Genomic DNA, 26,269 nt, shown 5'->3' with positions numbered 1-26,269 from the left:
CACTGTAGTGTCACAGGATGGCATCAAAGGCATACATACATTGGGAGTATTGTTGTACACAGAAGATGAACACGATACGGGGTATATAAGAGTAGCACACGTCAGGTTTATTTAAAAATAATAATTTTACTACAACGTTTAACAGAGATTGTCAATAAAAAGCTTTGTAAAAGGTGTCACAATAGGTAAATACCATGTGATGTCTTTAATATACTTTTGCCTGACAATTTTATTTTCTGGGATTGCTAGTACACTTAGCAGACATACCAAATTCAAAAATGTTGCATGTTTAAATTATATGTTACTTGTATTTTGTGTAACTACCAAAAATAAACCAGTCTATAGAGTAACAAATTCCTCTGCTGGAAGCTACAAATAACTTTTAAAACTGCCTGTAGGTTTGTTTAAAATGTAAGCTCACATCCTGCTTTCAAACAGTACAGGAACCTTCAATGGGTTATATCATAACTAAAATCAGGGAGAGGGAGGAGTGAATGGACTTAGAATTAGAGTGGCATAGAGAATTATTAATACCTTTATTTTTTAAATATATGATTTAACTGTATTGTATGTGGGCATTATGCTAAAGTGCTCAAATCTAAAATATTTTTTTTAAAGGCAGAATGAATAAGTGGAAAATAAAAATTGTGTTATTTAATCATTTTAATTTTTAGATTTGTCTGCAGTGCAAGCTATACACAAAATTGTTGTGTTAAATGTTTATATGCTAGATATATATTTTTTTTATCGAAAAGTTAATAGATAGTGAAGGTGTTACTAAAACAAAAGGATAAAATTTGTTCTTCCAGTGGAAGACAAGAAAGTAATTTCTACATGTATGCTTTGCAATATTGCGAACATGTTCACTCCTGTCCGATAAGTTTTCTTGCTGGGTATATTCAATGTATGAGGCAGTGTGCACCCCACCCATTCAGCCACAGGAGTTGTTGAGATTGCAGTCAGCAGCATGAACGTTATTTATGCTTGTTTTAATATTTTATTCCTACCTTGTATTTTGCGATCATTCTCAGAAAGCCAATCTATTTTGGATAGTTTAACATTAAAGCATCTCTTTAATTTAAATTTGTATTTGTACTTTAACTTTAAAATATGGTTCTAGTGGTTCTTCATTTATGACACACGTGTTGGTTTTAGTATGAAAGTAGTTTGTCTTGAATTAGCCTATCATTGTAATTTGATCCCATATCCATAATTTCATTCTATTTCTACGAAATTAAAGTGGAAATGTGTTTTTTTTTTTTTTTTTTTAATTCTCCTATGCATTATATTGCATTGCATTTTATATGAATTATAAAACATTTTCTTTTTTTTAATCCCACAGTGTCTGAAAGGTGAAGATATTGCTAACTCAGTGATTTATGTTCTCAGTGCTCCTCCACATGTCCAGGTCAGTTGCTAGATCGCATGCTGCTAGGGATGGATAAATTAAAAACCAGAGTTAGTCAGATTTTCAAAATATATATTTGTGGTTTAAACAACAATGTGAATAGTTGGGTCAGATGAATGTTACTTATAAGATGTTTGGTTGTGAGAGTTGTACAGTGCCAGACAAATGAACTTTGCAACATAGCTTTAAAGGAACACAATAGGCACCCAGACCACTTGAGCTAATTGGTACAGTATCCCTATTGCCTTTAGTGCGGCAATGTTAAACATTGGTTGAACATTGATTCAATGCTTTCCAATGGGGAGGTCTAATGTGCGTGCATCAGCGCCGCTTGGTGCGGGGCATCGTAGGAACCACGACCCAGCGCCGAGGGACATCACCGCTGAGGTAGGGTAAGTAAATGAAAGTTTTTTTTTTTTTAAACCGTTAAATTACCTGGGTGGGGTGCAAGGGAAGGGGTTGGCAGAGGGAGCTATAGTGCCAGGAATACAGGTTTGTATTCCTTGCACTTATAGTATCCCTTTAAAAGTTTTGATACCGGAGAAACTGACGGAAGCCAAGCACAGAGAGATGGACACAGGCTTCTTCAGGAAGGAAGAGATTCTTTATTCGATTCACCGAACGGGACTCAGAGGGACTAATGTCACCAAAATACAACAAGATCTGAGCCCCGGACAATAGTGTAGGCTCCTTATATAGGCATGTAACTCCTCCCATAATAAGCTCCACCCACACATACTCTTACCCAATCAATCGAACAAGAACTAACTTCCTGTTTGACCACATGGCTTGCCCAGCACAATGGAGGAGGGGAATACTACATCCTGTATTCTCGCACATGCTCCGTACACTACTGATTGTATCTTTGCCACGTGCAACCAACCGACCGATACACCAGTGTATGAACGTACACATGCCACGTGGTAATCTCGGCCTACTAAATTTATTTTCACCAAGATTCCACCACATTCCCCCCTTTGATGCTTCTGATATTTTCACAATTCCAGAGGCATCACTTAACCATAGTTTGCATATACCTCAGGTTGCCATGAACCAGACCAGACTTTGCGATTCCCTAAAGACATGAATCCCTCAACATTCCTCTTCCTGTACTGGTTCTCCCTGATCTAGAGCCTCATATCTATATATGGCCATTATCTGTGCAGCAGCCTTTCTCTCTGCTATATTTTCTATAATGCCCTGCACAGATCTAACTACCAAAGGAATAAGACATGGCAGGAGAAGACACAGCATTAAGATCAGCATGACTCCGCCTACCAATGCCTTAAGTCCTCCAAACTGCTCATACTAATTACCAAACCAACTACTTGGATTATACCCTTTCCATACCTGAGTAGGCACATGCGCTAGTTTAACCATATGGCTAGTAAGCTCAGCTATTGCTTGCCCTTCATCATCTATTTGAAGACAGCAATTGCTTAGGTTAAACGTCCCACTTACACCTCCCTCTACTGCCAATAGGTAATCCAAAGCTAATCTATTTTGGTAAACTGCTGTCCTCATCCTAGTATTATGCTTCGCTAGGAGATTGAGCGTTTGGCGATGTCTCATTGGTAATTATCTCAACCACTGCCTGTAACCTTATAATACGGTTGAGCATATATATTGGGGTTCTATATCCAAAAGTACCATCCTCTGCCCACGTAGCTGGCCCATAATAATCTATAATACGCTGGGGAGGCCATTCATTATCTTCCCAGGTACCTATCTCTAGGGGTCCTCATTTCTTCCTATGATTCACATCATATACTTTAACTCCCAAAGTCTCTCCTGTTTCAATTGGCAACAAGAAGGATGGTTTGAGCATACCTAACACACATGCCCCTTCCCAGTCCTGTGGTAACTCCGAATAGGCTTTCTTACCACAGATCCAGTACAAATTTGCTGGGGCTTTCCAACTAGATGTAATAGATCAAACCACACGTCCTTTAAATTGGTATAACTTGCAAATGGGTTAGGTGGTTCTGAGACATTTGAAGCCGACCACCAGGTTGTATTCTTTGTATTATCATCATAAGCTTTTTGCCCTAGACAAGTCAGTTCTCCTACAGATGTATTAAACATTATTCCTTTCCTTGCTATGCAAACATAACCTATAATGGAGGTCTTTAATCGCCACTCAGATTTACCTCTAACACTCATTTGATAATCGGTTTGAGAAGATGTTATCTGTTCAATTGTCTCAGAACCAGAATACATTACCTCCTTTGCTTCCCAGGGCCATTGGCCTCCCATATTATGTCAGGGTATTTATATCGGCAGACATTTTGTGCTATGATAGAAATACAAAGTGTATATTCTGAAGTCATTGCTAAACAGACCAGACTCCATTTTGTTTCAAGTTAACAAAGAGACACAGAACTTCTTTCCTTTCTCTAAAACTGACCGCTTTCCCAGGGCTAAGAATGTCTTGTATAAACAACCCAAGTGATAAGAGACTGTCTAGGTACTAATGGAATATAAATAAATTCTATATCCAGACATATGTGACAGAGGATTAAATAATTAAATTTTACTTTCTATACCTAACAAGATCCCATTATATTTCGGGGTCATATGTGGTATTACAGGCTGTCATATTAGGAATTATTACCGAAAATGGAGACGCATAGTCTGAAGAAATTTCAGAAAGACCCTTTGATCTGAAAGGAAACCTAAGTTATAGCCACCATATAGATAACGTAAATGACGTCAAAAATAGCCACCAGGAGAAGTTAACTCTTTCCTGGATAGGTATGTGTAGTGGAACAAGGCTGCCATCTAGAGTCCAAATACTGAAATGGTTACCTGGAAAAATAACCACACCCCACATTTGTGATTGGCTATCACCTAAGGAATTTCCCCTTTAAAAAGTTAAGACAAGGGAAGAGATGAGGGTCGGACATTCAAAGATTGAAGAGAAAGACATTACAACACTCTGGGGATTCAGAGAGATCCAGGCAGAATCGGGTGATCAGAGTAACCAAGAAACTCTTACACTCCATGCAGAGAAAGAGACCCATGACACTTAGCTACCTGAGGATATCTGATGAGAAAATATCTACTTAACTGGTAAATATACAGGCATTTAATTAATTAATTTAAATTAATTAAAATTAATAGCATGATATATGACTGGATAAATCATGATTAGATTTCATATTTAGAAATCTTAATTATTAAAGAATATATATATTGTTATAGCATCCCATCTGCAGCTGGGATTAATATAGCCATTAATGTATTTGTGTGATTAATATCACGTTAGCATATCATGACCATTTATCCAGCTGTATTGATTGGCTCTAAAATAAGATAAAATATCTATTTAGACAAATTAATTAAAATATCAGCTTATGTAACATAGTAAGATTTCTCATTGGATGCAAGGAAATGTTTAAAGACTATGACTGGTTAAATATTATTTATTTAAAATTACATAAAAGTAGATCTTAATTACTTAGGAGGTCTAGCCAGCATTGCAAGGATTACTTCTGCCAGAAAGTTTTTACTGCAGCTCTAAGGAATGCTCTGTCTCCCTGTGAAACCTTCTTTGTCTCTGTGAAAGGGTCGTAAATCAATCTTGACACCTAATGTGTAGATTCTAAACTACGTCTTAGTCATTAGGAGATGTTTTTAATTACCATATTGTATTGCATATTAATGTTATAATGAAATTCCATTGATTATTATCATGCATGTTACTTATATCATTATCATTTGAATATAAAAATTATCTATTTTTGTAACAAATCTGTGACTTAATTATATGGTTTACATTTTCACTTATAACGATAAACGTTCTTAGGGATCTGAGAATTGAAAATCGTGGGCAATTTCTCATCTGTTTACAATTATTATCCCATAAATATCCCCACAATTAGTACCTCCACACACATAGCAGTTGGTCACATTAAGACTACCAGCAATACTTTCGGCTAGATCAATAAACAGGTTCTTAGCATTATGGGGAATCTTATTTTCTACACTCATCTCTTCATAAAAAGAATGGAAAACTTGATGAGTTTGGGATGCTACAGTATCGGTCTCTATCCCTATAAATAATATTGTCCCAGGATCCAAACCCGTCCCATATATCTGAAACCCAAATAAGGTTCCGAACATATCTATAAATTGTTCAGGATTATTAATAAGTATATGGACTGGGTTACATTCCATAGACTTACAATATGGTTTGGTAGGCAACTTAGTAACAATCATATCCCTATCTACTGTCTGTCCCCAAGTTGCCCACCCTACACAAGACCAATATGGACAATAATTATAATCCTTATCTGGGCATTTTGGATTTACATACTTGTTTCTACTACTGGGGCAAATATACTTATCATTGGACCCATACGCTCTTTCCCATTTAAGATCCCCGCATACATTCCACGGTTTTCTACCACTTGATATCGCCTTACATGCATCTAATAGCAGAACACCCGAAGAATGTACGGTTTCTAATACTGTCTTATTTATTAGGGTCCCCTGTGAGTCTCCATTCCGGAGGGTCAACCAAATTGTACGGGGTTGATACTCTGGATTGAAGCACTTAGGTTCTCCTACTCCTAAATGGCATACACTATAATCTATACCTAAGTATCTACACCTAGATACATATCATTTACACTCATATTGTGAATGCCAAATAAGGGTCTGGGAAATATGATTACCTGTTATAGTAGTCTTAATGCAAACCTCACAGCTAGGTGTGTCGGTACCTCTACCTTCCTGAATAATTAAAAACACACATATATACATTATAAAACACATCACTCCTGACATCTTTGTCCTCATTCTTCGACCGTGCGATGGCACCTCAGCTTCCAGGTTGTAAGGGCTGCAAGGAATGGAGTTCTGCAGGTCCTCTCTTCCCTTCACAGAGGTCCCTTCAAGACACTCTGGCTACCGTGTTTCTCCGAAAATAAGACCGGGTCTTATATTAATTTTAGTCACAAAAAACACACTAGGGCTTATTTTCAGGGTAGGGCTTATTTATTTACGGTACCGGTATGTACATTGAACCCCCCCTTTAATTAATCCACCCCCCCTTTAATTAATCCACCCCCCCTTTAATAAATCCACCCCCCCTTTAATAAATCCACCCCCCCTTTAATAAATCCACCCCCTCTAATTAATCCACCCCTCCTTTAATAAATCCACCCCTCCTTTAATAAATCCACCCCCTCTAATTAATCCACCCCCTCTAATTAATCCACCCCTCCTTTAATAAATCCACCCCTCCTTTAATAAATCCACCCCCTCTAATTAATCCACCCCTCCTTTAATAAATCCACCCCCTCTAATTAATCCACCCCCTCTAATTAATCCACCCCCCCTTTAATTAGTTCACCCCCCCTTAATTAATTCCCGCAACGCTCCTCCCGCCGGGCCGCAAAGGTAAAATGCTTAGGTCTTATTTTCGGGGTAGGGCTTAAATTGCAGCCCACCCCGAAAATTCAGCTAGGGCTTATTTTCGGGTTAGGTCTTATTTTCGGGGAAACATGGTATGTCACGTGGGTAAGTGGTCAGGCTTTATTATGGCCGTCAAAACACTTACTTGCTGATCTCTTTAAACACACTTGAAATCCCGATATCTCCTCGTCACTCCGAGTCGTGCGCTTTAACCGGATCGTGCAGGGATTCTCTGGATCTGGTGTAGCTTGCCAAGAATCTACTGATGCTGGTTTAACCCTGGAGTGATGAATCCACAGAGTCACTTCGCCCACCTTTATAGCTGTAGGGGTAGACAAAAGAACAACATAAGGACCCCTCCACTTAGGCCCCAACGGTACACTGTTCGACTCTTTTACTTGATCTCCTGGATGATAACTATGAACAGGGGGATAAATATTCACAGGTAATCTATCTTGTACCCATTTCTGTACCTCCTCCATAGTTTTACCCAACTCTAAAACCTGCTGCCGGGTAATTCCTTCTCCCAACTGACTCAAATCCCCCCTTAAGTTACCAAGTACGGGAGGTGGACGACCATACATGATTTCAAAAGGTGAGAGACCCATCCTTCTGGTAGGTGTACTACGAATACGCAACAGAGCTATGGGCAAAAGAACATTCCACTTAAGCTGAGTCTCTTGACACATCTTTGCCAATTGGTTCTTAATAGTTCTATTCATCCTTTCTACTTTCCCAGAGCTCTGAGGTCTCCTACAAAACTTTCAAATCCTACTCCCACCTTCACTTCCTTTCTATCCTTCTGCTCCTAGCAGCTGGTGATGTTTCTCCAAACCCCGGTCCCCTCTCAACAAACACAGCACATACTAACCCAAGGACCCACACTAATCTCATACCCATCTCATGTTCCTCTAGATCCTCCTTCAATACTGCCCTCTGGAACGCACGCTCTGTTTGCAATATAACTAAATCCACTGCTGTCCATGACTTCTTCATCTCTCGTTCAATAGATTTACTAGCCTTAACAGAAACCTGGCTCTCCCCCTCTGACACTGCCACCCCTGCATCTCTGTCCTTCGGTGGTCTCCAACTTACCCACAACCCAAGAAACTCTGAATGTAAAGGTGGTGGTGTTGGGTTTCTCCTCTCCCCTCACTGCTCTTTTAAACCTCTTCCCACCCCCCTTCCCTCTCTTTCCCGTCATTTGAAATACACTCAATTCGCCTTTTCAAACCCTTGTCTGCTAACATTGCTGTTATTTACCGTCCCCCTGGTTCCCCTCTTCTCTTCCTTGACCACTTTGCTGCCTGGCTACCCTATTTCCTCTCTTCTAACATTCCATCCCTAATTCTCGAGGACTTCAATATTCCTATAAACCCACCTTTGACCTCTGCAGCCACTAAACTACTTTCAATGACTTCCTCCCTCGGGCTATCGCAGTGGGCAAATTCTCCCACCCATGTAGCTGGCAATATCCTTGACCTAATCTTCACTTATGCATGTACAGTAACTAATATCTGCAACACTCCATATCCACTCTCTGATCACCACCTCTTATCATTTGCTCTTGTGTACCCCCTCACCCAACGACCTCAGCCTAACCCCCCTCAACTCAGGAGGGACCTTAATTCTCTTGATCTCCAACAGTTGTCAGCTGACATTGATTCACAACTGCTGTCCATCCCTTCCCTCTCCTGTCCTTCACTGGCCATCTCCATATATAACTCTACTCTTACATCTGCCTTGAACACTGCAGCGCCACTACAAACAAGCACCTCGAAGAGGACCCGCCCCCAACCATGGCATACTAAATTAACGCGCTACCTGCAAAGATGCTCCCGTTGTGCTGAACGCTCCTGGAGGAAGTCTCGTACCCAATCAGACTTTCTCCATTATAGATTCATATTGTGTTCATACAGTGCAGCCCTTGCCCTTGCCAAACAGTCCTATTTTTCCTCTCTTATTAGTTCATGTTCCCGCAACCCCAGGCGTCTCTTTGACACCTTTAATTCTCTTCTTCGCCCTGCTGTGGCCACCCCCAAAACTAACCTTACTTCTGATAACTTTGCATGTTACTTCACTGACAAGATTGAACAGCTAAGGAAAGAATTCTTCCCTCCTTGCCTTTCTGTTTCTCAATCATACATAGATCATGCCTTTCCTACCCTTCAGACATTCTCCCCAGCTACTGACCAAGAGGTGGCTGCTCTTCTTTGCTCCTCTCGCCCCACCACTTGCCCGCTCGATCCTGTCCCATCTCACCTTATCAGATCTCTCTCCACTTGTCTTGTGCCTTCTCTAACACACATCTTCAACTGCTCGCTCTCTTCTGGCATCGTCCCTGCTGACCTTAAACATGCCACTGTAGTGCCTATACTAAAAAAACCATCCCTCGACCCATCTACCCTCTCTAACTACCGTCCCATATCCCTGCTCCCTTTTTCCTCAAAGCTTCTGGAAAGACTTGTCTTTACCCGTGTGTCTCATTTCCTCAATTCCAACTCTCTCCTTGACCCCCTTCAATCTGGCTTCCGCCCTCTCCACTCTACAGAGACTGCCCTTATCAAAGTCACTAACGACCTAATCGCAGCTAAATCCAAAGGCCACTACTCCATACTAATTCTTCTTGACCTCTCAGTGGCCTTTGACACCGTTGATCATGCTCTCCTTCTTCAAACTCTTCAATCACTTGGTCTCTGTGACTCTGTCCTCTCGTGGTTTTCCTCTTATCTCTCCCAACGCTCATTCAGTGTCTCCTTCTCTAATGATACCTCCTCCCCTCGTCCTGTCTCGGTTGGAGTCCCCCAAGGCTCCGTCCTTGGTTCCCTTCTATTTTCTCTTTATACTGCCTCTCTTGGCAAACTTATTACCTCTTTTGGATTCCACTACCACCTGTACGCCGATGACACCCAGCTATATCTCTCCTCCCCGGACCTCTCCCCTGCCGTCCTGCAACGTGTCACTGCTTGCCTTTCTTCCATCTCTGATTGGATGTCCTCCCGCTTTCTGAAACTCAATCTCTCAAAAACTGAGCTCCTTATCTCTCCTCCTCCTAATACTGATCCTCCTCTTTCGCTCTCCCTTCAAGTTTGTGGTACCAACATCAGTCCATCCTTGCAAGCGCGCTGTCTTGGCGTCATACTTGACTCTGGTCTCACCTTTGAGCCTCACATCCAGCATGTTGCCAAATCCTGTAGATTTCATCTTAAAAACATAGCCCGCATCCGCCCCTTTCTTGCACCAGATACTACCAAGGAGCTTGTCCATGCTCTAGTAATTTCCCGCATGGATTACTGCAACCCTCTCCTGATTGGTCTTCCCAAAAGCCGTACTGCACCCCTACAGTCCGTAATGAACGCTGCTGCTAGACTGATTTTCCTCTCTAGTCGTTTCTCTCACACCTCACCCCTCTGCCAGTCCTTACATTGGCTTCCTGTATGCTATAGGAGTCAATTCAAGGTACTTACTCACACCTATAAAGCACTGAACAACTCTAGCCCCTCTTATATCTCCTCACAGATCCATAGGTATGTCCCTTCTCGGTCTCTCCGCTCTGCCCGTGACCACCTCCTGTCCGTTGTCCGCACTCGTACGGCCAACTCGCGCTTGCAGGACTTCTCGCGGGCGGCTCCCTTCCTATGGAATAGCCTGCCTACCGCCATCAGACTCTCCCCTAGTCTTGCATCTTTTAAGAAGTGCCTTAAAACCCATCTCTTTAGGAAAGCTTATGGCCTCCAAGACTAACCAATACCTCACATACCTGTCTCCTGCCCTCTCCTAAAGGGCAGTCCACCTTATTTGATTGCAAATTCCTGTCCTAATGTGTTTTACACCCCACCTCCTATAGAATGTAAGCTCGATCGAGCAGGGTCCTCTTCAACCTATTGTTCCTGTAAGTGTATTTGTAATTGTCCTATTTATAGTTAAATCCCCTTCTTAATATTGTAAAGCGCTACGGAATCTGTTGGCGCTATATAAATTGCAATAATAATAATAATAATAATAATATGCCGTATGAAGCTTCCACTTAATACCAAGCATATGAGTCAGTTGTTGTAGGCACTGGTGAACAAAGGCTGGACCATTATCCGATCCTATAGAACATGGTAGTCCATATCGGGGTATTATTTCTCGCAACAGGAATCGCACAACTTCTCCTGCTTTCTCTGTATGAGGACATGCTTCTACCCAACCTGAGTAGGTACACACAACTACTAGTAGGTAGCGATGTCCACCGGATTTAGGCATTACCGTATAGTCTATTTGAAGATCGGACATAGGGAGTCCCCCCATATACTGGACTCCCGGTGGTTTTACTGGTCCTTGCCTTGCGTTATTCTTGGCACATATCACACATCTTCGTACAATGGCTTGAGTCAAGTTGGACAATCTTAGTATGTAGAAATGTTTCCTGAGAGATTCTTCCATACTATCTCTTCCAGAATGTGTCCCGTTATGATAGTTCTGGACAATTTCTACAGCTAATGATGCTGAAATAACTATTCTTCCATCTTCTAACTGATACCAATTGTTCTCCAGGTACTTCCCAGCTTCAGTCTTTAACCACTCCTCTTCTTGAGCTGTATAAACTGGAGTCCATTGAGACAGTGGAGTCGGTATAAGAGCAGCTATATGTTCCACATACTCCTGTCTTCCTGATTCAGCGGCACGCTTAGCTGCATTATCTGCCATCCGATTTCCTTTGGTTACATCACCATCTCCTTTCAGATGCGCCCGACAATGTATGATACCAACTTCTTTCGGTTCCCACACGGCTTCCAGTAGTTGTAATATCTCAGCTGCGTACTTGATTTCTTTACCCTCTGAGTTCAATAATCCTCTTTCTTTATACAAAGCTCTGTGGGCATGAGTGGTTAAAAACGCATACTTGGAATCCGTGTAGATGTTCACTCTTAAACCTTCAGCCAATTGTAACGCTCGTGTGAGTGCAATTAGTTCTGCCTTCTGTGCCGATGTTCCTTTTGACAATGGCCGAGCTTCTATCACCTTGTCTATGGTTGTTACTGCATATCCTGCATAGCAAATCCCTTCTTTCACATAACTACTGCCGTCCGTATAGTACTGGACATCAGGGTTCTGAATGGGAAAGTCACGAAGGTCGGGTCTACTTGAGAACACTTCATCCATCACCTCCAGGCAATCATGTTGACTCTCAGTAGGCTGTGGCAAAAGGGTAGCTGGATTTAAGGTGCTAACAGTCTCTCTAGGTGCACTCTCGGGTTCTCACACAACATAGCTTGATACTTAGTCATGCGGCTGTTACTAAACCAATGATTGCCTTTATAGTCTAGCAACGTTTGTACTGCGTGCGGGACTCGCACATAGAGTTCCTGACCCAGAGTAAGTTTATCAGCTTCGGCTACCAGCAGGGCGGCAGCAGCTACGGCTCTTAGACAAGGTGGAAGACCACTGGCCACTGCATCCAATTGTTTGGACATATATGCAACAGGTCGTTGCCATGATACCAAGTACTGTGTCAATACTCCCACAGCCATTCTTCTTTGCTCGTGTACATATAAGTAGAATGGTTGTGTGTGATCAGGTAGACCTAATGCTGGGGCACTCATCAAAGCCGTCTTCACAACTTCAAATGCCTTTTGCTGTTCAGGGGTCCACAGGAAGGGATCGTGTTCTGTACCTTTTTATAGCTGCATAAAGAGGTTTCGCCAATATCGCATAACTGGGAATCCATATCCTACAGAAGCTTGCTGCCCCCAAGAATTCCCACACTTGTCTTCTATACTTGGGTATTGGTATTTGTCATACAGCTTCTTTTCTCTCTGGCCCCATTATCCTTTGACCTTCAGAGATATGGAATCCCAGATACTTGACAGTTGGCTGACACAACTGAGCTTTCTTCCTGGACACCTTGTATCCTGCCTTCCAGAGAATGTGTAGTAAATCATGTGTTGCTTGCTGACATATTTCTCTTGTAACTGCCGCTATCAACAAATCTACGTATTGCAATAGTACACACTCTCCTGGGATGGACTTGAAATCCAGTAAGTCTTGACTTAAAGCTGATCCAAATAGGGTAGGTGAATTTTTAAACCCTTGGGGCAGCCTTGTCCAAGTCATCTGGCGTTTCGAGCCCGTTACAGCATTTTCCCATTGGAATGCGAAGATACACTGGCTTTCCGCAGCAATTCGAAGGCAAAAGAAGGCATCTTTGAGATCTAGGACAGTAAAATAGGTAGCCCCGCCCGGAATTAAAGCAAGCAGGTTATACGGATTGGGCACAACTGGGTGTATACTTACGACCGCATCATTGACTGCTCTCAAGTCCTGCACAGGGCGATACTCATCTGTACCGGGCTTTTGAACAGGCAACAATGGGGTGTTCCAGGGGGAAGTACAGAATTTTAGGATACCATACCTTATGAACTTATCCAAATATGATTGTATATTCTTCTTGGCCTTTTGTGGGATATGATATTGTCTTAAGCTCACTGGATAAACCCCAAGTTTCAGTTCAATTCGAATTGGTGGAATATTGCGAGCAAGTCCTGGTGGGTTGTTCTCTGCCCATACTCCTGGTATATTGAACAAGGATTCATCACTCTTAGGGTTTTGGCTAGTCAACACTGTATAAAGTCGCCACTCTTCTTCCTTTGGTACAGATATTGTCATTATACCTGAAGGTCCATTGAACTTTAAAGATGTTGTTCCATTAGGTAGAAACGTTATCTGTGCTTGTAATTTTGACAACAAATCACGTCCTAGCAGTTGGACTGGACATTCAGGCATATAAAGGAATTGATGTTTCACTACGTGGCCTCCCAATGTACAGAGTCGACTTTTAAGAGCCGGTTTAGCAGCACTCCTTCCAGTTGCTCCTATTACGGTGATAGTTCTTCCAGATGGAGGAGCAACTAGGTCAGTCACCACCGAATGTTCAGCACCAGTATCAATCATGAAAGCACTCCTTTTTCCCCCCTATTGCTACATCGACCATAGGCTCCGCTCGGCCAAGGGGGATGGAGCCCGGTCGGTATCAATAGTCCTCCATGACTGTGTCAGCCAACCCCACAAAGTCCCTATCTTCTCTATCGCGGGATCTCTGCGCTGCTGGATAGTACCTGTCTCCACTAACACTTACTCTATTATTACCACTATTCCCTCCAGGACCTCCTCTACCTCTCTCTCTGCCTCTATAATTACTATATCCTGCCCTAGGTCTGTCTCTCTCATACTGTTCCCTTTGTGGACACTCACTTCTCCAATGCCCTTCTTCCCTACAATATGCGCATTGGTTCCTACTCAAGGGTTCCCTATTCCATTTACTCTCGCCTTTATCCGTTCCCCTATAACACTTCCTTTTCCCTTCTATCTACGCCTGTGATAGTTACCGCTAGCATATCTGCTTTTCTACGCATCTTACGCTCTTCCTCCTTCTTTGTCTCTGTTTCCCTGTTCATGTACACTTTATTCGCTACCTCCATTAGTTGGGTTATGGACATCCCTACAAACCCTTCTAACTTTTGTAGCTTGCGCTTTATATCTCCGTAGGCTTGGCTGACAAAGGCAGAGTTAACCATCCGGGAATTCTCAGGAGCCTCTGGATTAAAGGGGGTATACAAACGGTATGCCTCCAATAATCGGTCATAAAAGACACTGGGCGAGTCATCACATTTCTGTAATACCTCAGCCGTCTTAGACATGTTAATCGCCTTCTTCCCTCCAGCTTTCATGCCAGCAATAATAGCGTCCCTGTAAGCTTTTAAATGGACCATGTCTGCGCCATTGACATTCCAATTTGGATCGGTGTTTGGATAATGGGCTGCAGCCCATGCTGATTTTGTGTACGGGCCACTTCTTCCAGCGCTTTAATTGCCGCTTGATTTATCCTTGTCCTTTCCTCATTATTACACAATGTCATCAACAATTGCTGGCAATCAGCCCAAGTGGGATTATGTGTCTGGACTATAGAGGTAAACAAATCCGTCATGGCTTGAGGCTTTTCGGTGTAAGAGGAGTTATGGGTCTTCCAATTCAATAGATCAGTGGTTGTAAAAGGGACGTAGACTGGATCAGCATATTGTATCTGGCCACCGTCACCGTTAATGTGTGTCGGGCCAGGAGTCAATCGAAGAGGCATCTGATAATGTCGGGGTTGTAGGGTACCAGTCATTTGTCGGGTTAGTATGGGGCTTCGTTGAGATGCGTCAGTTATGGGTTCCGGTCGAGGGATAGTAAGTCAAGGGGATGGGGATGCTTTACTAAGTTGGTAAGTAAAATATTCCGGGCCGGGCTAGGAGGAGCCTGACCGGAAACTAGATATGGCGCCAAATCTGGGTAGGTGGAGTTAACGGAAGTAGGTATCGGAAGGGGAGGGTTTGAAACAAGAGGGCTGGGCTCTGAGCTAGAGGAGGGAGTAGGTGGGGACAACGGGGCAAGGGGAGGAGCGTTTCCAACAGCACCTCCTCTTCCTCTTCTGGTGGAGGAGTAAGGGGGCGGCATGGGGATCTCAGACTCAGGGGGCGTGTCCAAAATGGGCGTGATTACGGCCTTAGTGGACAAGCGAGTCCTGGCCACCATGAGGCAACATTGTTCCTCGTGGCATACTCGGATCCATTTTGGCGAGTCATTTACGGCCTGCCTCCAACAGTCAATATACGGAAACTGGCCGTAAAGTTCAGGCCTACCTGATACAGCCACGTGTACACGCTGTACCAGATTAGGATCCAAACTGCCACGTGGTGGCCATGCGGCAACCAAAGTAGGCCATTCCCTACTACATAAAGTAGTCAGGCGTGCTGGAGACATCTTTACCCCAAAATCACATACAGTATATCCCTTTTTAACGTTTTTTATCATACATCCTAAGGGATCCAAAACCGTTGAATCTGACACGCCCATACTTAACAATGAAGCGTCGTCTCCAACAGAAACTAAACAAACACTCTCCCAACGGTCACACCGTTCCCTTGGCAACAGCACCACGTGGTACAGTTACTAATTGAAACGCACACAACAAAACACTCAGGGAATTCCCGTACACACACAGCTGTTACACCAGTCACTAAGTAACTAATACTGTGCCCTTTGGCGAAACTATACGGTCACCCACGCTATAATTCCCTATATCTGAATTACCCGTTTATAACATACCCCAGTAACATCGTCTTTACAAACAGTAGTTATAGTACAGTTAGCATTGGTTAGAGTACAATTTAAAGTCACAGTTCAATTAGTAATGATTATGGTGTTAAACATACAACATAGACGACAGTTATTAGTACTTATTCACAGTATCAGTAATTATACATGGTTATGGTACCGTGCGCTATAATACAGTTACACACTATTCACACTCTCGCTAGACGGCAGAGCTCACGCTATCTAGCAAGATATACACGCTACTCCAACAATCTTTAGCACATTTACAATTCCCAACTAATCTATTGGCCAGTACCTTGTTGGACTACCTAAAACTATCTACATCCGTTTTGGTTAGCCACACTGCCCAAGCACCACATATAGCGAACTAGAGGGCGGAATTTACAACGGTACCCTCTTAGTCTATCTACTCTATCAATAGTCTAGTGGGTTCCACATTTACACGCCTTCCCACTTAGCCAAGATAGGTTGAGATCTAGCGAACCGAATTTACACAGGCGCCGCTTAGTCTCCCGGTCCCTCCGACCTAGCGAACGTAATAAACAGCCTGGAACGCTAGTCTAGACAAGACACCGGTGTCCGGCTAGGGCTATTTACACCAGAACCCCGCCTGACTCCAAACCAAAATTAAACGGGCTGACTACAGGGCGTTTAATTGAGCGGTGCGCCTTCGCTCCTTCCCTCCACTGGAGGGGGCAGATTCCAAATAACCCCTTATGGGCCTACCGCACAATCGGTATCCAATACCCCTAGTGGGTCCGCCGTCTAAAACAGCGGTCGTCTTACCTCCTCGTTCCTGAACCTGAGTTCACACTCATCAACGGGGACACCCCAGCACTTACTACGTAGAGGCCGATGATCTCCTGGACAACAAACCAGTGGCGCCGAGACGAAGGGAGGTCCACACAGAAGTTCAGGGGTGCAGCCGTAGAGAGCGTGGGCAAAGATAGACCGTCTCACGCCTCTGCATCTCAGCTACCGTTGAACGATGAGTTTCCCGACCAATGCACCAAATGATACCGGAGAAACTGACGGAAGCAAAGCACAGAGAGATGGACACAGGTTTCTTCAGGAAGGAAGAGATTCTTTATTCGATTCACCGAACGGGACTAATGTCACCAAAATACAACCAGATCTGAGCCCCGGACAATAGTGTAGGCTCCTTATATAGGCATGTAACTCCTCCCATAATAAGCTCCACCCACACATACTCTTACCCAATCAATCGAACAAGAACTAACTTCCTGTTTGACCACATGGCTTGCCCAGCACAATGGAGGAGGGGAATACTACATGCTCAGTACACTACTGATTGTATCTTTGCCACGTGCAACCAACCAACCGATACACCAGTGTATGCACGTACACATGCCACGTGGTAATCTCGGCCTACTAAATTTATTTTCACCGAGATTCCACCACAGTTTTAAACTAAAATTTGATGAGAACAAAATGGCTGCTCCCAGATATTGAGATTAGGAGGGCTATAATCTTTAATCTACAGGAAAGGAAAACCATAGGTAAACAAAATAACATGATAGTCACTTTAAGAGCCAATCTTGTTTTTGAAGCAGAAGCTTGTGAAGCCCAAGTGGTAGATATGGTTCGAGCTTCAAATTATTTTGGTAGAAGAGTTCCGACCTCAAACTATGCCTTTGAATTTTTTCAGCTAGCCAACATGGGTCTCCATTTAATTCTTTTGGATAAGCTTTTCAGATAATCCCAATATGTTTGAAAACCTTTTAAATGGTTTATCTTCAAAACTTCCCATAGAATTTAATGGTGACTTCCCTAGACAAAACCATTGGAAAAGTTTTTGCGACCGACCATGATTACTTAAAAAGCTTATGAAAAAGGTTGAAATTGAGGTTGTGGTCGTAAAGGCCGTTTTTAGTTCTTCCACTGTAAGGAATTAACAGGTGATCCATGTGATCAAAGGTTGCATTTCTTTTCAAAATTAATCTGAAGTGCATTCTTGAAACCTTTTTATAGTTCTTTATTTTTGTAGTGCAGGGTAGTACAAAGATGCTTGCAATGTCACAACAGCACAAACAAGCACATACGTGTGAAATACAGCAAAATATCTGCACAGTTTTAGAAAAAAATAAATAAAGTTAAAACTTGTGAGTCAGAGCAGATATTAAAGAAGAAGGTCAGCTAGGTAAACGGACTACTCAATATAGCATACTGGAGAGCAAGACCACCAAGCAGGGACGGCGTTCCTGCACTTTTTCCAAAGCAGGAACACCGTTCCCATTACCAATCCTGCAGGACCTGCCCTGCTACCTGCACACAGGGGCCATCACACGCTGTGTTCCCTCTCCAGCTCTAACTCTCGCGAGACCCGCGGCTGTCAGAGCGTTGCCACAGGTTACCATGGCAACGCTCCGCACAGGTGAGTCTCGCGAGAGTTAGAGCTGGAGAGGGAACAGAGCGTGTGATGGCCCCTGTGTGCTGCGGCTGCCTCCCTCCACCGGACCACCAGGCGATCTCCCCCCTCCCTGACAAGGTAAGAAGCAGGGAGGGGGGAATAAAATAAAGTTAAAAAAAAACAAACTTTCAAGTAAAAATAAAAAATAAAAAAAAATAATGCTTCCCCCTATCATCCAACACACACACCATCCAACACACACACCATCCAACACACACACCATCCAACACACACACACCATCCAACACACACACCCCATCCAACACACACACACACCATCCAACACACACACACACACACACACACACACACCATCCAACACACACACACACCATCCAACACACACACACACACACACACACACACCATCCAACACACACACACACACACCATCCAACACACACACACACACACCATCCAACACACACACACACACCATCCAACACACACACACACACCATCCAACACACACACACACACCATCCAACACACACACCATCCAACACACACACACACCATCCAACACACACACACACACCATCCAACACACACACACACACCATCCAACACACACACACACACCATCCAACACACACACACACACCATCCAACACACACACACACACCATCCAACACACACACACACACCATCCAACACACACACACACACCATCCAACACACACACACCATCCAACACACACACCATCCAACACACACACACCATCCAACACACACACACCATCCAACACACACACACCATCCAACACACACACACCATCCAACACACACACACCATCCAACACACACACACCATCCAACACACACACACCATCCAACACACACACACCACACAACCCAACACACACACCACACAACCCAACACACAACCCAACACACAACCCAACACACAACCCAACACACAACCCAACACACCACCCAACACACCACCCAACACACCACCCAACACACCACCCAACACACCACCCAACACACCACCCAACACACCACCCAACACACCACCCAACACACCACCCAACACACACACCACCCAACACACACACCACCCAACACACACACCACCCAACACACACACCACCCAACACACACACCACCCAACACACACACCACCCAACACACACACCACCCAACACACACACCACCCAACACACACACCACCCAACACACACACCACCCAACACACACACCACCCAACACACACACCACCCAACACACACACCACCCAACACACACACCACCCAACACACACACACACACCACCCAACACACACACACACACACCATCCAACACACACACACACCCCATCCAACACACACACACACCCCATCCAACACACACCCCATCCAACACACACACACACACACCCCATCCAACACACACACACCATCCAACACACACACCATCCAACACACACCATCCAACACACACACACACACACACACCATCCAACACACACACACACACACACACCATCCAACACACACACACACACACCATCCAACACACACACCATCCAACACACTCACACACACACACCATCCAACACACACACACACACACACCATCCAACACACACACACACACCATCCAACACACACACACACACCATCCAACACACACACACACACCATCCAACACACACACACCATCCAACACACACACACACACCATCCAACACACACACACACACACACACACCCCATCCAACACACACACACACACCATCCAACACACACACACACCATCCAACACACACACACACACACACACACCATCCAACACACACACACACACCATCCAACACACACACACACACACACCATCCAACACACACACACACACACACCATCCAACACACACACACACACCATCCAACACACACACACACACACACCATCCAACACACACACACACACCATCCAACACACACACACACCATCCAACACACACACACACACCATCCAACACACACACACACACACCATCCAACACACACACACACACACCATCCAACACACACACACACACCATCCAACACACCATCCAAACACACCACCCAACACACCACCCAACACACACACCATCCAAAACACATGCCATCCAGCACACACACTGCATTCTTTATACACAATCTGCACTTACTACAAACACACTACATTTATTATACACACTGCACTCACTACAAACACACTACATTTATTATACACACTGCACTCACTACAAACACACTACATTTATTATACACTCTGCACTCACTACAAACACACTACATTCATTATTCATACTCTGCATTCACTACAAACACACTACATTCATTACACACCCTGCACTGCACTATATGCATAGGAGTGAGATTTTTTTAAATTTATTTTTTTAAGGGAAGGGGGGGGGGCGGGAATCTTGGGTGAGTTCCCACACGTTTTTCCCCAGGACTTGACCCCTGCCACCAAGCAAATGTAAATACTGGCTTGGATATCGAACCTCAACATTGAATATTCTGTGCTCCTTCACTTGAAACCAATCTAAAATTAAGCTGCTAGGGGAGGACAGAAATAACAATAATACATTTAAGTAATGGCCTGGTTGCATTCACAAACCGGATGAAAACAGGCCTAGTGTTGGCCAGACTGAGCGCAGACAGATGTAGCAGGGCATTCACAATTCCCGTGGTGCAGCATCACAACACCCCAGGTGTTATTAGGACCATTTCCCAAGCCTAGAAGAGGGCTTCGAAGTCCTGGGTGACAGTGTCGTATCCTGGAGTATGGAGTACAGGCGGCTACATGAACCTTCTGGGTATCCCAACCAAGGCCGGGGCTTGAACCAGAGCTCTGTCTGGAGATTGTGCCATAGGTGCGGACATCACCGCTGGATTTCACCGCTCCTCCCAGCTTCTCCAACACCACTGGCACATGGTGTCAAAGGAATTCTGCTTTCCAGCTTCTGATTTGCAGATGAACTTGTGTAGCATTACCGTCAGCCATTTTGAGTAGGCCGTGTGTAGGCCTTCACTGAATTCACCCAGGAGCAGTGTAGAGGTGACTGCTCACTTTGTGGGGGCTGGGATAACCCCCGCAGGCCCAAAAAAGGGAGCTAACGAGCCTCAGACTGCCCTCAATAATAAAAGAACGAGTTACTTCAGACGTAGAGATCGGCTGCTTCTCCCGTCAGGGAAGCACCAGCAAGCAACAAGATGGAGGCAGCAGCTGCCAATTTGCAAGAATGGTGAGCCTCTGGAGTCCACTACAAAGTTGCCCCAGCAATGCAGGATGAGGTAGTCCATGTGGAAATGATCTGCATCAGGGTATTTGCCCCCCTTTAGAACACTTTCTTTCCGAGAGAACAAAGTCCCAGCCCAGGGAAGAATAGGCTCTTGGATTTGCATGCTTAAAGGAATACTCCAACTCCCATAACAACAAGTTAATAGGGAGACAGGAGTTTCCAAGCACCGTCTTATCTTCAAGGAAAACTATTTTTAATCCCAAAATTAAGGTCTTGCTCATTAGCCAATCATTTTGAACCCATTGAGAGAAATATACTAGTTGTCTGACTTATGCCTGACTTATTAACTACACTGGTTTTAATTTGTTAATTTTGTATTATTTTCCCTGTTCAAATTTGTTGAGAAATCTATTTATTTATTTTTTTTTTTTTACTTCATTTTGCTTATGTGCTAATGATATCCTAGTAAATTTAAAAAAAAAAATGATCGTTAATGTAATTGGCTAACACATGATTAAGTGCAAAAGCAAGTTAAAAAAAAAAAGCCCAAGCGCCAGGAAAAGTATACGTGTGTGACCCCAGGACTAGTATAGTCCATAGTAATAGCCAGGCCATTATTTTTAATCTTCCAGTACTTTCTCTTCTCTGTCAAGATGTGACAACCACCTTAAAAATGGGAGCATCATCAGTGTGGAAATAGGTGCTATCACTTTGACATCAGTGCAGGGCCGAACTGGGAATGAAAAGCAAAAATTCTATACCAACCCCATAATGCATCGCCCAATGAAAGTGGGGGAAAAAAAAACCACCTTAAAACTGAAAACTATCATTCAAACGTGAAAGAAAGCACTCATAGGGCTTCAAAACAAACAAAAGAGCGGATTTATTGTAAGCAGACGTGCATTTGCAAATGATCAATTTTTCAGTCCTAGCTTGATATATTAAAGGTTTTGTAATTGGACTGAAATTGTGAATGTATATTATTGCACAGCAGTAAAAAAAATTACGTTATCTTGTTTATTTTGAAGTAACTAGAGTGTGCTCTTCACTTTGTCTGACAACTGTATGATCTCAGTCAACACCAATTTCATTCCTATAGGAAAGTTTTGGGAGGCTATTGCGCATATGTGGCAAAATGCTGCGCTTCACCGCATTAATCACCATCTCCTCAAAGAGATGCATTTTATTAATGCATCTCTATGGGGAGCGTTCAGTGCCTCCATGCAGAGCGTGGAGACGCTCAACATAGGTGCTGCACACTTTGCAGCACTGGACTAGGAAGCAGCTCTAGTGGCCAGCTGAGTGACTGTCACTAGAGATGTTCCTAGGCAGCAATGTAAACACTGCCTTTTCTCTGAAAAGGTAGCATTTACAGTGCTCCGCCTACAGGGACAGGCTATAGACAAAAGAACCACTACATTAAACTGTAGTAGTTCTGGTGACGAAAGTGTCCCTTTAATACAACGTCTTTCTCTCACCGGTCAACTCTGAGTTACAGGGAGAGCAGGAGACACGAGTGAAGATGCATTTTGTTTGTGTCTTTCTCCCCCAAGCCACTTTCATATGTCTCTTAGCCCCAGCTCCTTTGTGTCTTTCTCCCCTTTGCCAGCCCGTTAGTCTTTTTCCTAGGCCGCAGCACCTGTGTGTCTCTTTTCTCACAGCTCCTCTGTGTGTCTCATTCTCCGCTTTCCCAGCCCATCTGTGTGTCTCTTGTTTGTCTTTCTAAACTCCTCTGTGTGTGTCCTGTGTCCCTTTTTCAGCCCCCCTCTCTTTCTCCCCAGACCCCTCCATGTCTTTTTACTCCCCTGCCCCTCCATATGTCTCATTACTCCTCAGCTCCTCTGTGTGTATCATTCCAATCCCTCCAGTCTTACCTGTGTATCATTATCTCCGCCGCCCCTCCATATGTCTCAATCCATCCCCCAGCCCTCCATGTGTCTCATTAGCTCCCTCCACTCCTCCATTTGTCTTATTATCCCCTCCATGTGTCTTATTAGATCGCCAGTTCCCCATTGTGTCTCTTTAGCCGCCCTCCATGTGTCTCATTCCACCCCCTCCAGCCTTATATGTGTCTTATTAGCCCCCTAGCCAGGGCTAGATTGTTTCTCAATCTATCCCCCAGCCCTCAATGTGTCTCATTACCCCCCCCCCCGACCTCATTGTCTTATTAGCTCCCTCAGCCCCTCTATAGGTCCCCATAGCCCCTCCCAGCCCTCCATAAGTTCCTAAAGCCACCCTCACAGCCCTCCACGTGTTCCTATCGCCCTCCATGTGTCTCATTAGCCCCCACAGAACCCCCATGTGTCACATTAGCCCCCCCCCCAGCCCTCCATGTGTCCCATTGGCCCTCCATGTGTCCCATTGGCCCTCCATGTGTCCCATTGGCCCTCCATGTGTCCCATTGGCCCTCCATGTGTCCCATTGGCCCTCCATGTGTCCCATTTGCCCCACCCCAGACCTCCATGTGTCCCATTTGCCCCACCCCAGACCTCCATGTGTCCCATTTGCCCCACCCCAGACCTCCATGTGTCCCATTTGCCCCACCCCAGACCTCCATGTGTCCCATTTGCCCCACCCCAGACCTCCATGTGTCCCATTTGCCCCCCCAGCTCCTCCATGTGTCCCATTTGCCCCCCAGCTCCTCCATGTGTCTGATTTGCCCCCCCAGCCCCTCCATGTGTCTGATTTGCCCCCCCAGCTCCTCCATGTGTCTGATTTGCCCCTCCATGTGTCTGATTTGCCCCCCCAGACCCTCCATGTGTCTGATTTGCCCCTCCATGTGTCTGATTTGCCCCTCCATGTGTCTGATTTGCTCCTCCATGTGTCTGATTTGCCCCACCCCAGCTCCTCCATGTGTCTGATTTGCCCCACCCCAGCTCCTCCATGTGTCTGATTTGCCCCACCCCAGCCCCTCCATGTGTCTCATTTGCCCCCCAGCCCCTCCATGTGTCTCATTTGCCCCCCCCCAGTCCCTCCATGTGTCTCTTTTGTCCCCCTCTGAGCCCTGTATGTGTCTCAGTAGCCCCTCATGTGTACCACTAGCTCCACCCAACCCTCAAAGTCTCCTTTTAGCCCCCTCCCCTGCCCTCAAAGTGTCTCTTTAGCCCCCTCCAGCTCTCCCTGTAGTGTGGCCGAGCAGGCAGACCACGGTGCAGAGCTACTGCTCGCTGTACCCAGTCTGCCAGGAAGCGCCGTTCGGTGATCTCTGTGAGCACCTACTGTCAGACTGGGTAGCGAAACAGAAGCTCCTCTACCCGCGATCTGCCTGCTCAGCCATGCTACATTCTGTGCCTGGCAGGAGGGCAGTGCTGTTGGTTACTCTGTAATTGTGCCGTGCGGGCCGGTGCGCACTATGTGGCCGTGCACCGGCCTAATAGTATGCCAGCCACCAGGAAATTTCCTGGTGTCCCGGTGGGCCAGTCAAGCCCTGCATCAGTTAGAGGGAAAATTTGAAGGTCTTTTGAATGAAAATATTTAAAATGCATTCTGAATGTAATTTTTATTGGTCATTTTTTTTTAAATTCAAACATTTTTTATAAGATAGATCAAAAATAAAGCACTAATATTTCTTTCTCAGTATAATTTCCAATATTCCATATAATTAGCAGAAGATTGAAAAAATCTTAAATGAAAGCCATTAGAGAGAAATGAGAGTCCGTTCACATTATTAGCCTGTGTTTGCGTAAAGAAATCATAATGAACAAGCCAGTTCAGACATGCATTTTAAACAGTATAATTATTAGGAGCAACTGGTACTGTGAAGTCCTTGTTGTGTGTGTACATAGATATTTAGTAAAATTGCAACTATAATCTAAAATAAAACGTATTTACATATTCATTTAACTATTTGTAACTTTTCTCGTTTTACATTTTTTCAGATTGGCGATATTCTTATGAGACCCACAGAACAAGTATCCTAGTGATTGGAGTTATTGAAGGAGATATTGGAAAAGAAAGGACTGTCTGTTTTACTTACCTCTACTGGCTGATTTGAAATTTTAATTGTGTTCAGAGGATCTTGTTTAATAATTCTCTGTCTTTGAAGATTTTTACCCAAGAAAAAAATAGCAGCAATTATACTCCCCCCCCCCCCCCCCGCCCTTTCCACTTTCCTTTTATAGTCAGGCAACCACTTAACTAAAAACCATTGTTGAGAAAAAAAAAATATATAAAAAAAGACTAATGAAGCCTTGTTGGGAATCTTTCAAAACCACTTATTCGGTATCACTGGAATTGAGCCTACAAAAAAAACCTTCTGTTTTGCTCAACCTTTAACTTTTTTAGCGAGTTTTTATTTGTCTGATATATTCCCGTATCCATTTAAAGCCTATGTTTGATGATGGGTAATTTAATTTCTATCTGACATATCTTATAACACCTAAGCAGGGTTTGAACATTTTTACACTGGTTTCTATCATGTATTTGGAACGTATTAAATATCCGATAAGTGGCTGCTTTGTGTTTTTTTATAATTTGGATGAATCTGACAAAGTGGCAGAAAATGCATTATGGAGCAATTTATGTGCAGTGTTCTGAAAATGTGTGTGGTTTGATACTCCTTATTAAATGTAAAAGGACTCCTATTGATGTTTTACTGTTTTATCATAAGTTTACCACCCTTCTTCA

The 26,269-nt window shown here is 44.0% G+C and overlaps 1 protein-coding gene across 2 annotated transcripts in view; it reads left to right on the top strand.

Moving 5' to 3' along the window:
- The window catches only part of DHRS11 (dehydrogenase/reductase 11), a 162,407-nt gene that overhangs the window by 98,230 nt on the left and 37,908 nt on the right, over positions 1-26,269 (top strand). The window contains exons 6-7 of one of the 2 annotated variants that reach the window (XM_063452054.1): positions 1,343-1,408; positions 25,522-26,226. The exons of the other annotated variant lie outside the window; for it this stretch is intronic. Of the exons in view, the coding sequence (XP_063308124.1) occupies positions 1,343-1,408; positions 25,522-25,563 (108 nt within the window). The 3' untranslated portion in view covers positions 25,564-26,226. Of the gene's footprint in view, positions 1-1,342; positions 1,409-25,521; positions 26,227-26,269 lie in introns of those variants that run through there. 2 annotated transcript variants of the gene reach the window in all.

The sequence above is a fragment of the Pelobates fuscus genome, chromosome 1 (genome assembly GCF_036172605.1).
Source record: "Pelobates fuscus isolate aPelFus1 chromosome 1, aPelFus1.pri, whole genome shotgun sequence".
NCBI classification, from domain to species: Eukaryota; Metazoa; Chordata; class Amphibia; order Anura; family Pelobatidae; genus Pelobates; species Pelobates fuscus.
The sequence above is the reverse complement of the archived record's forward strand: the minus strand, read 5'-3'. Positions and strand labels throughout refer to the sequence as shown.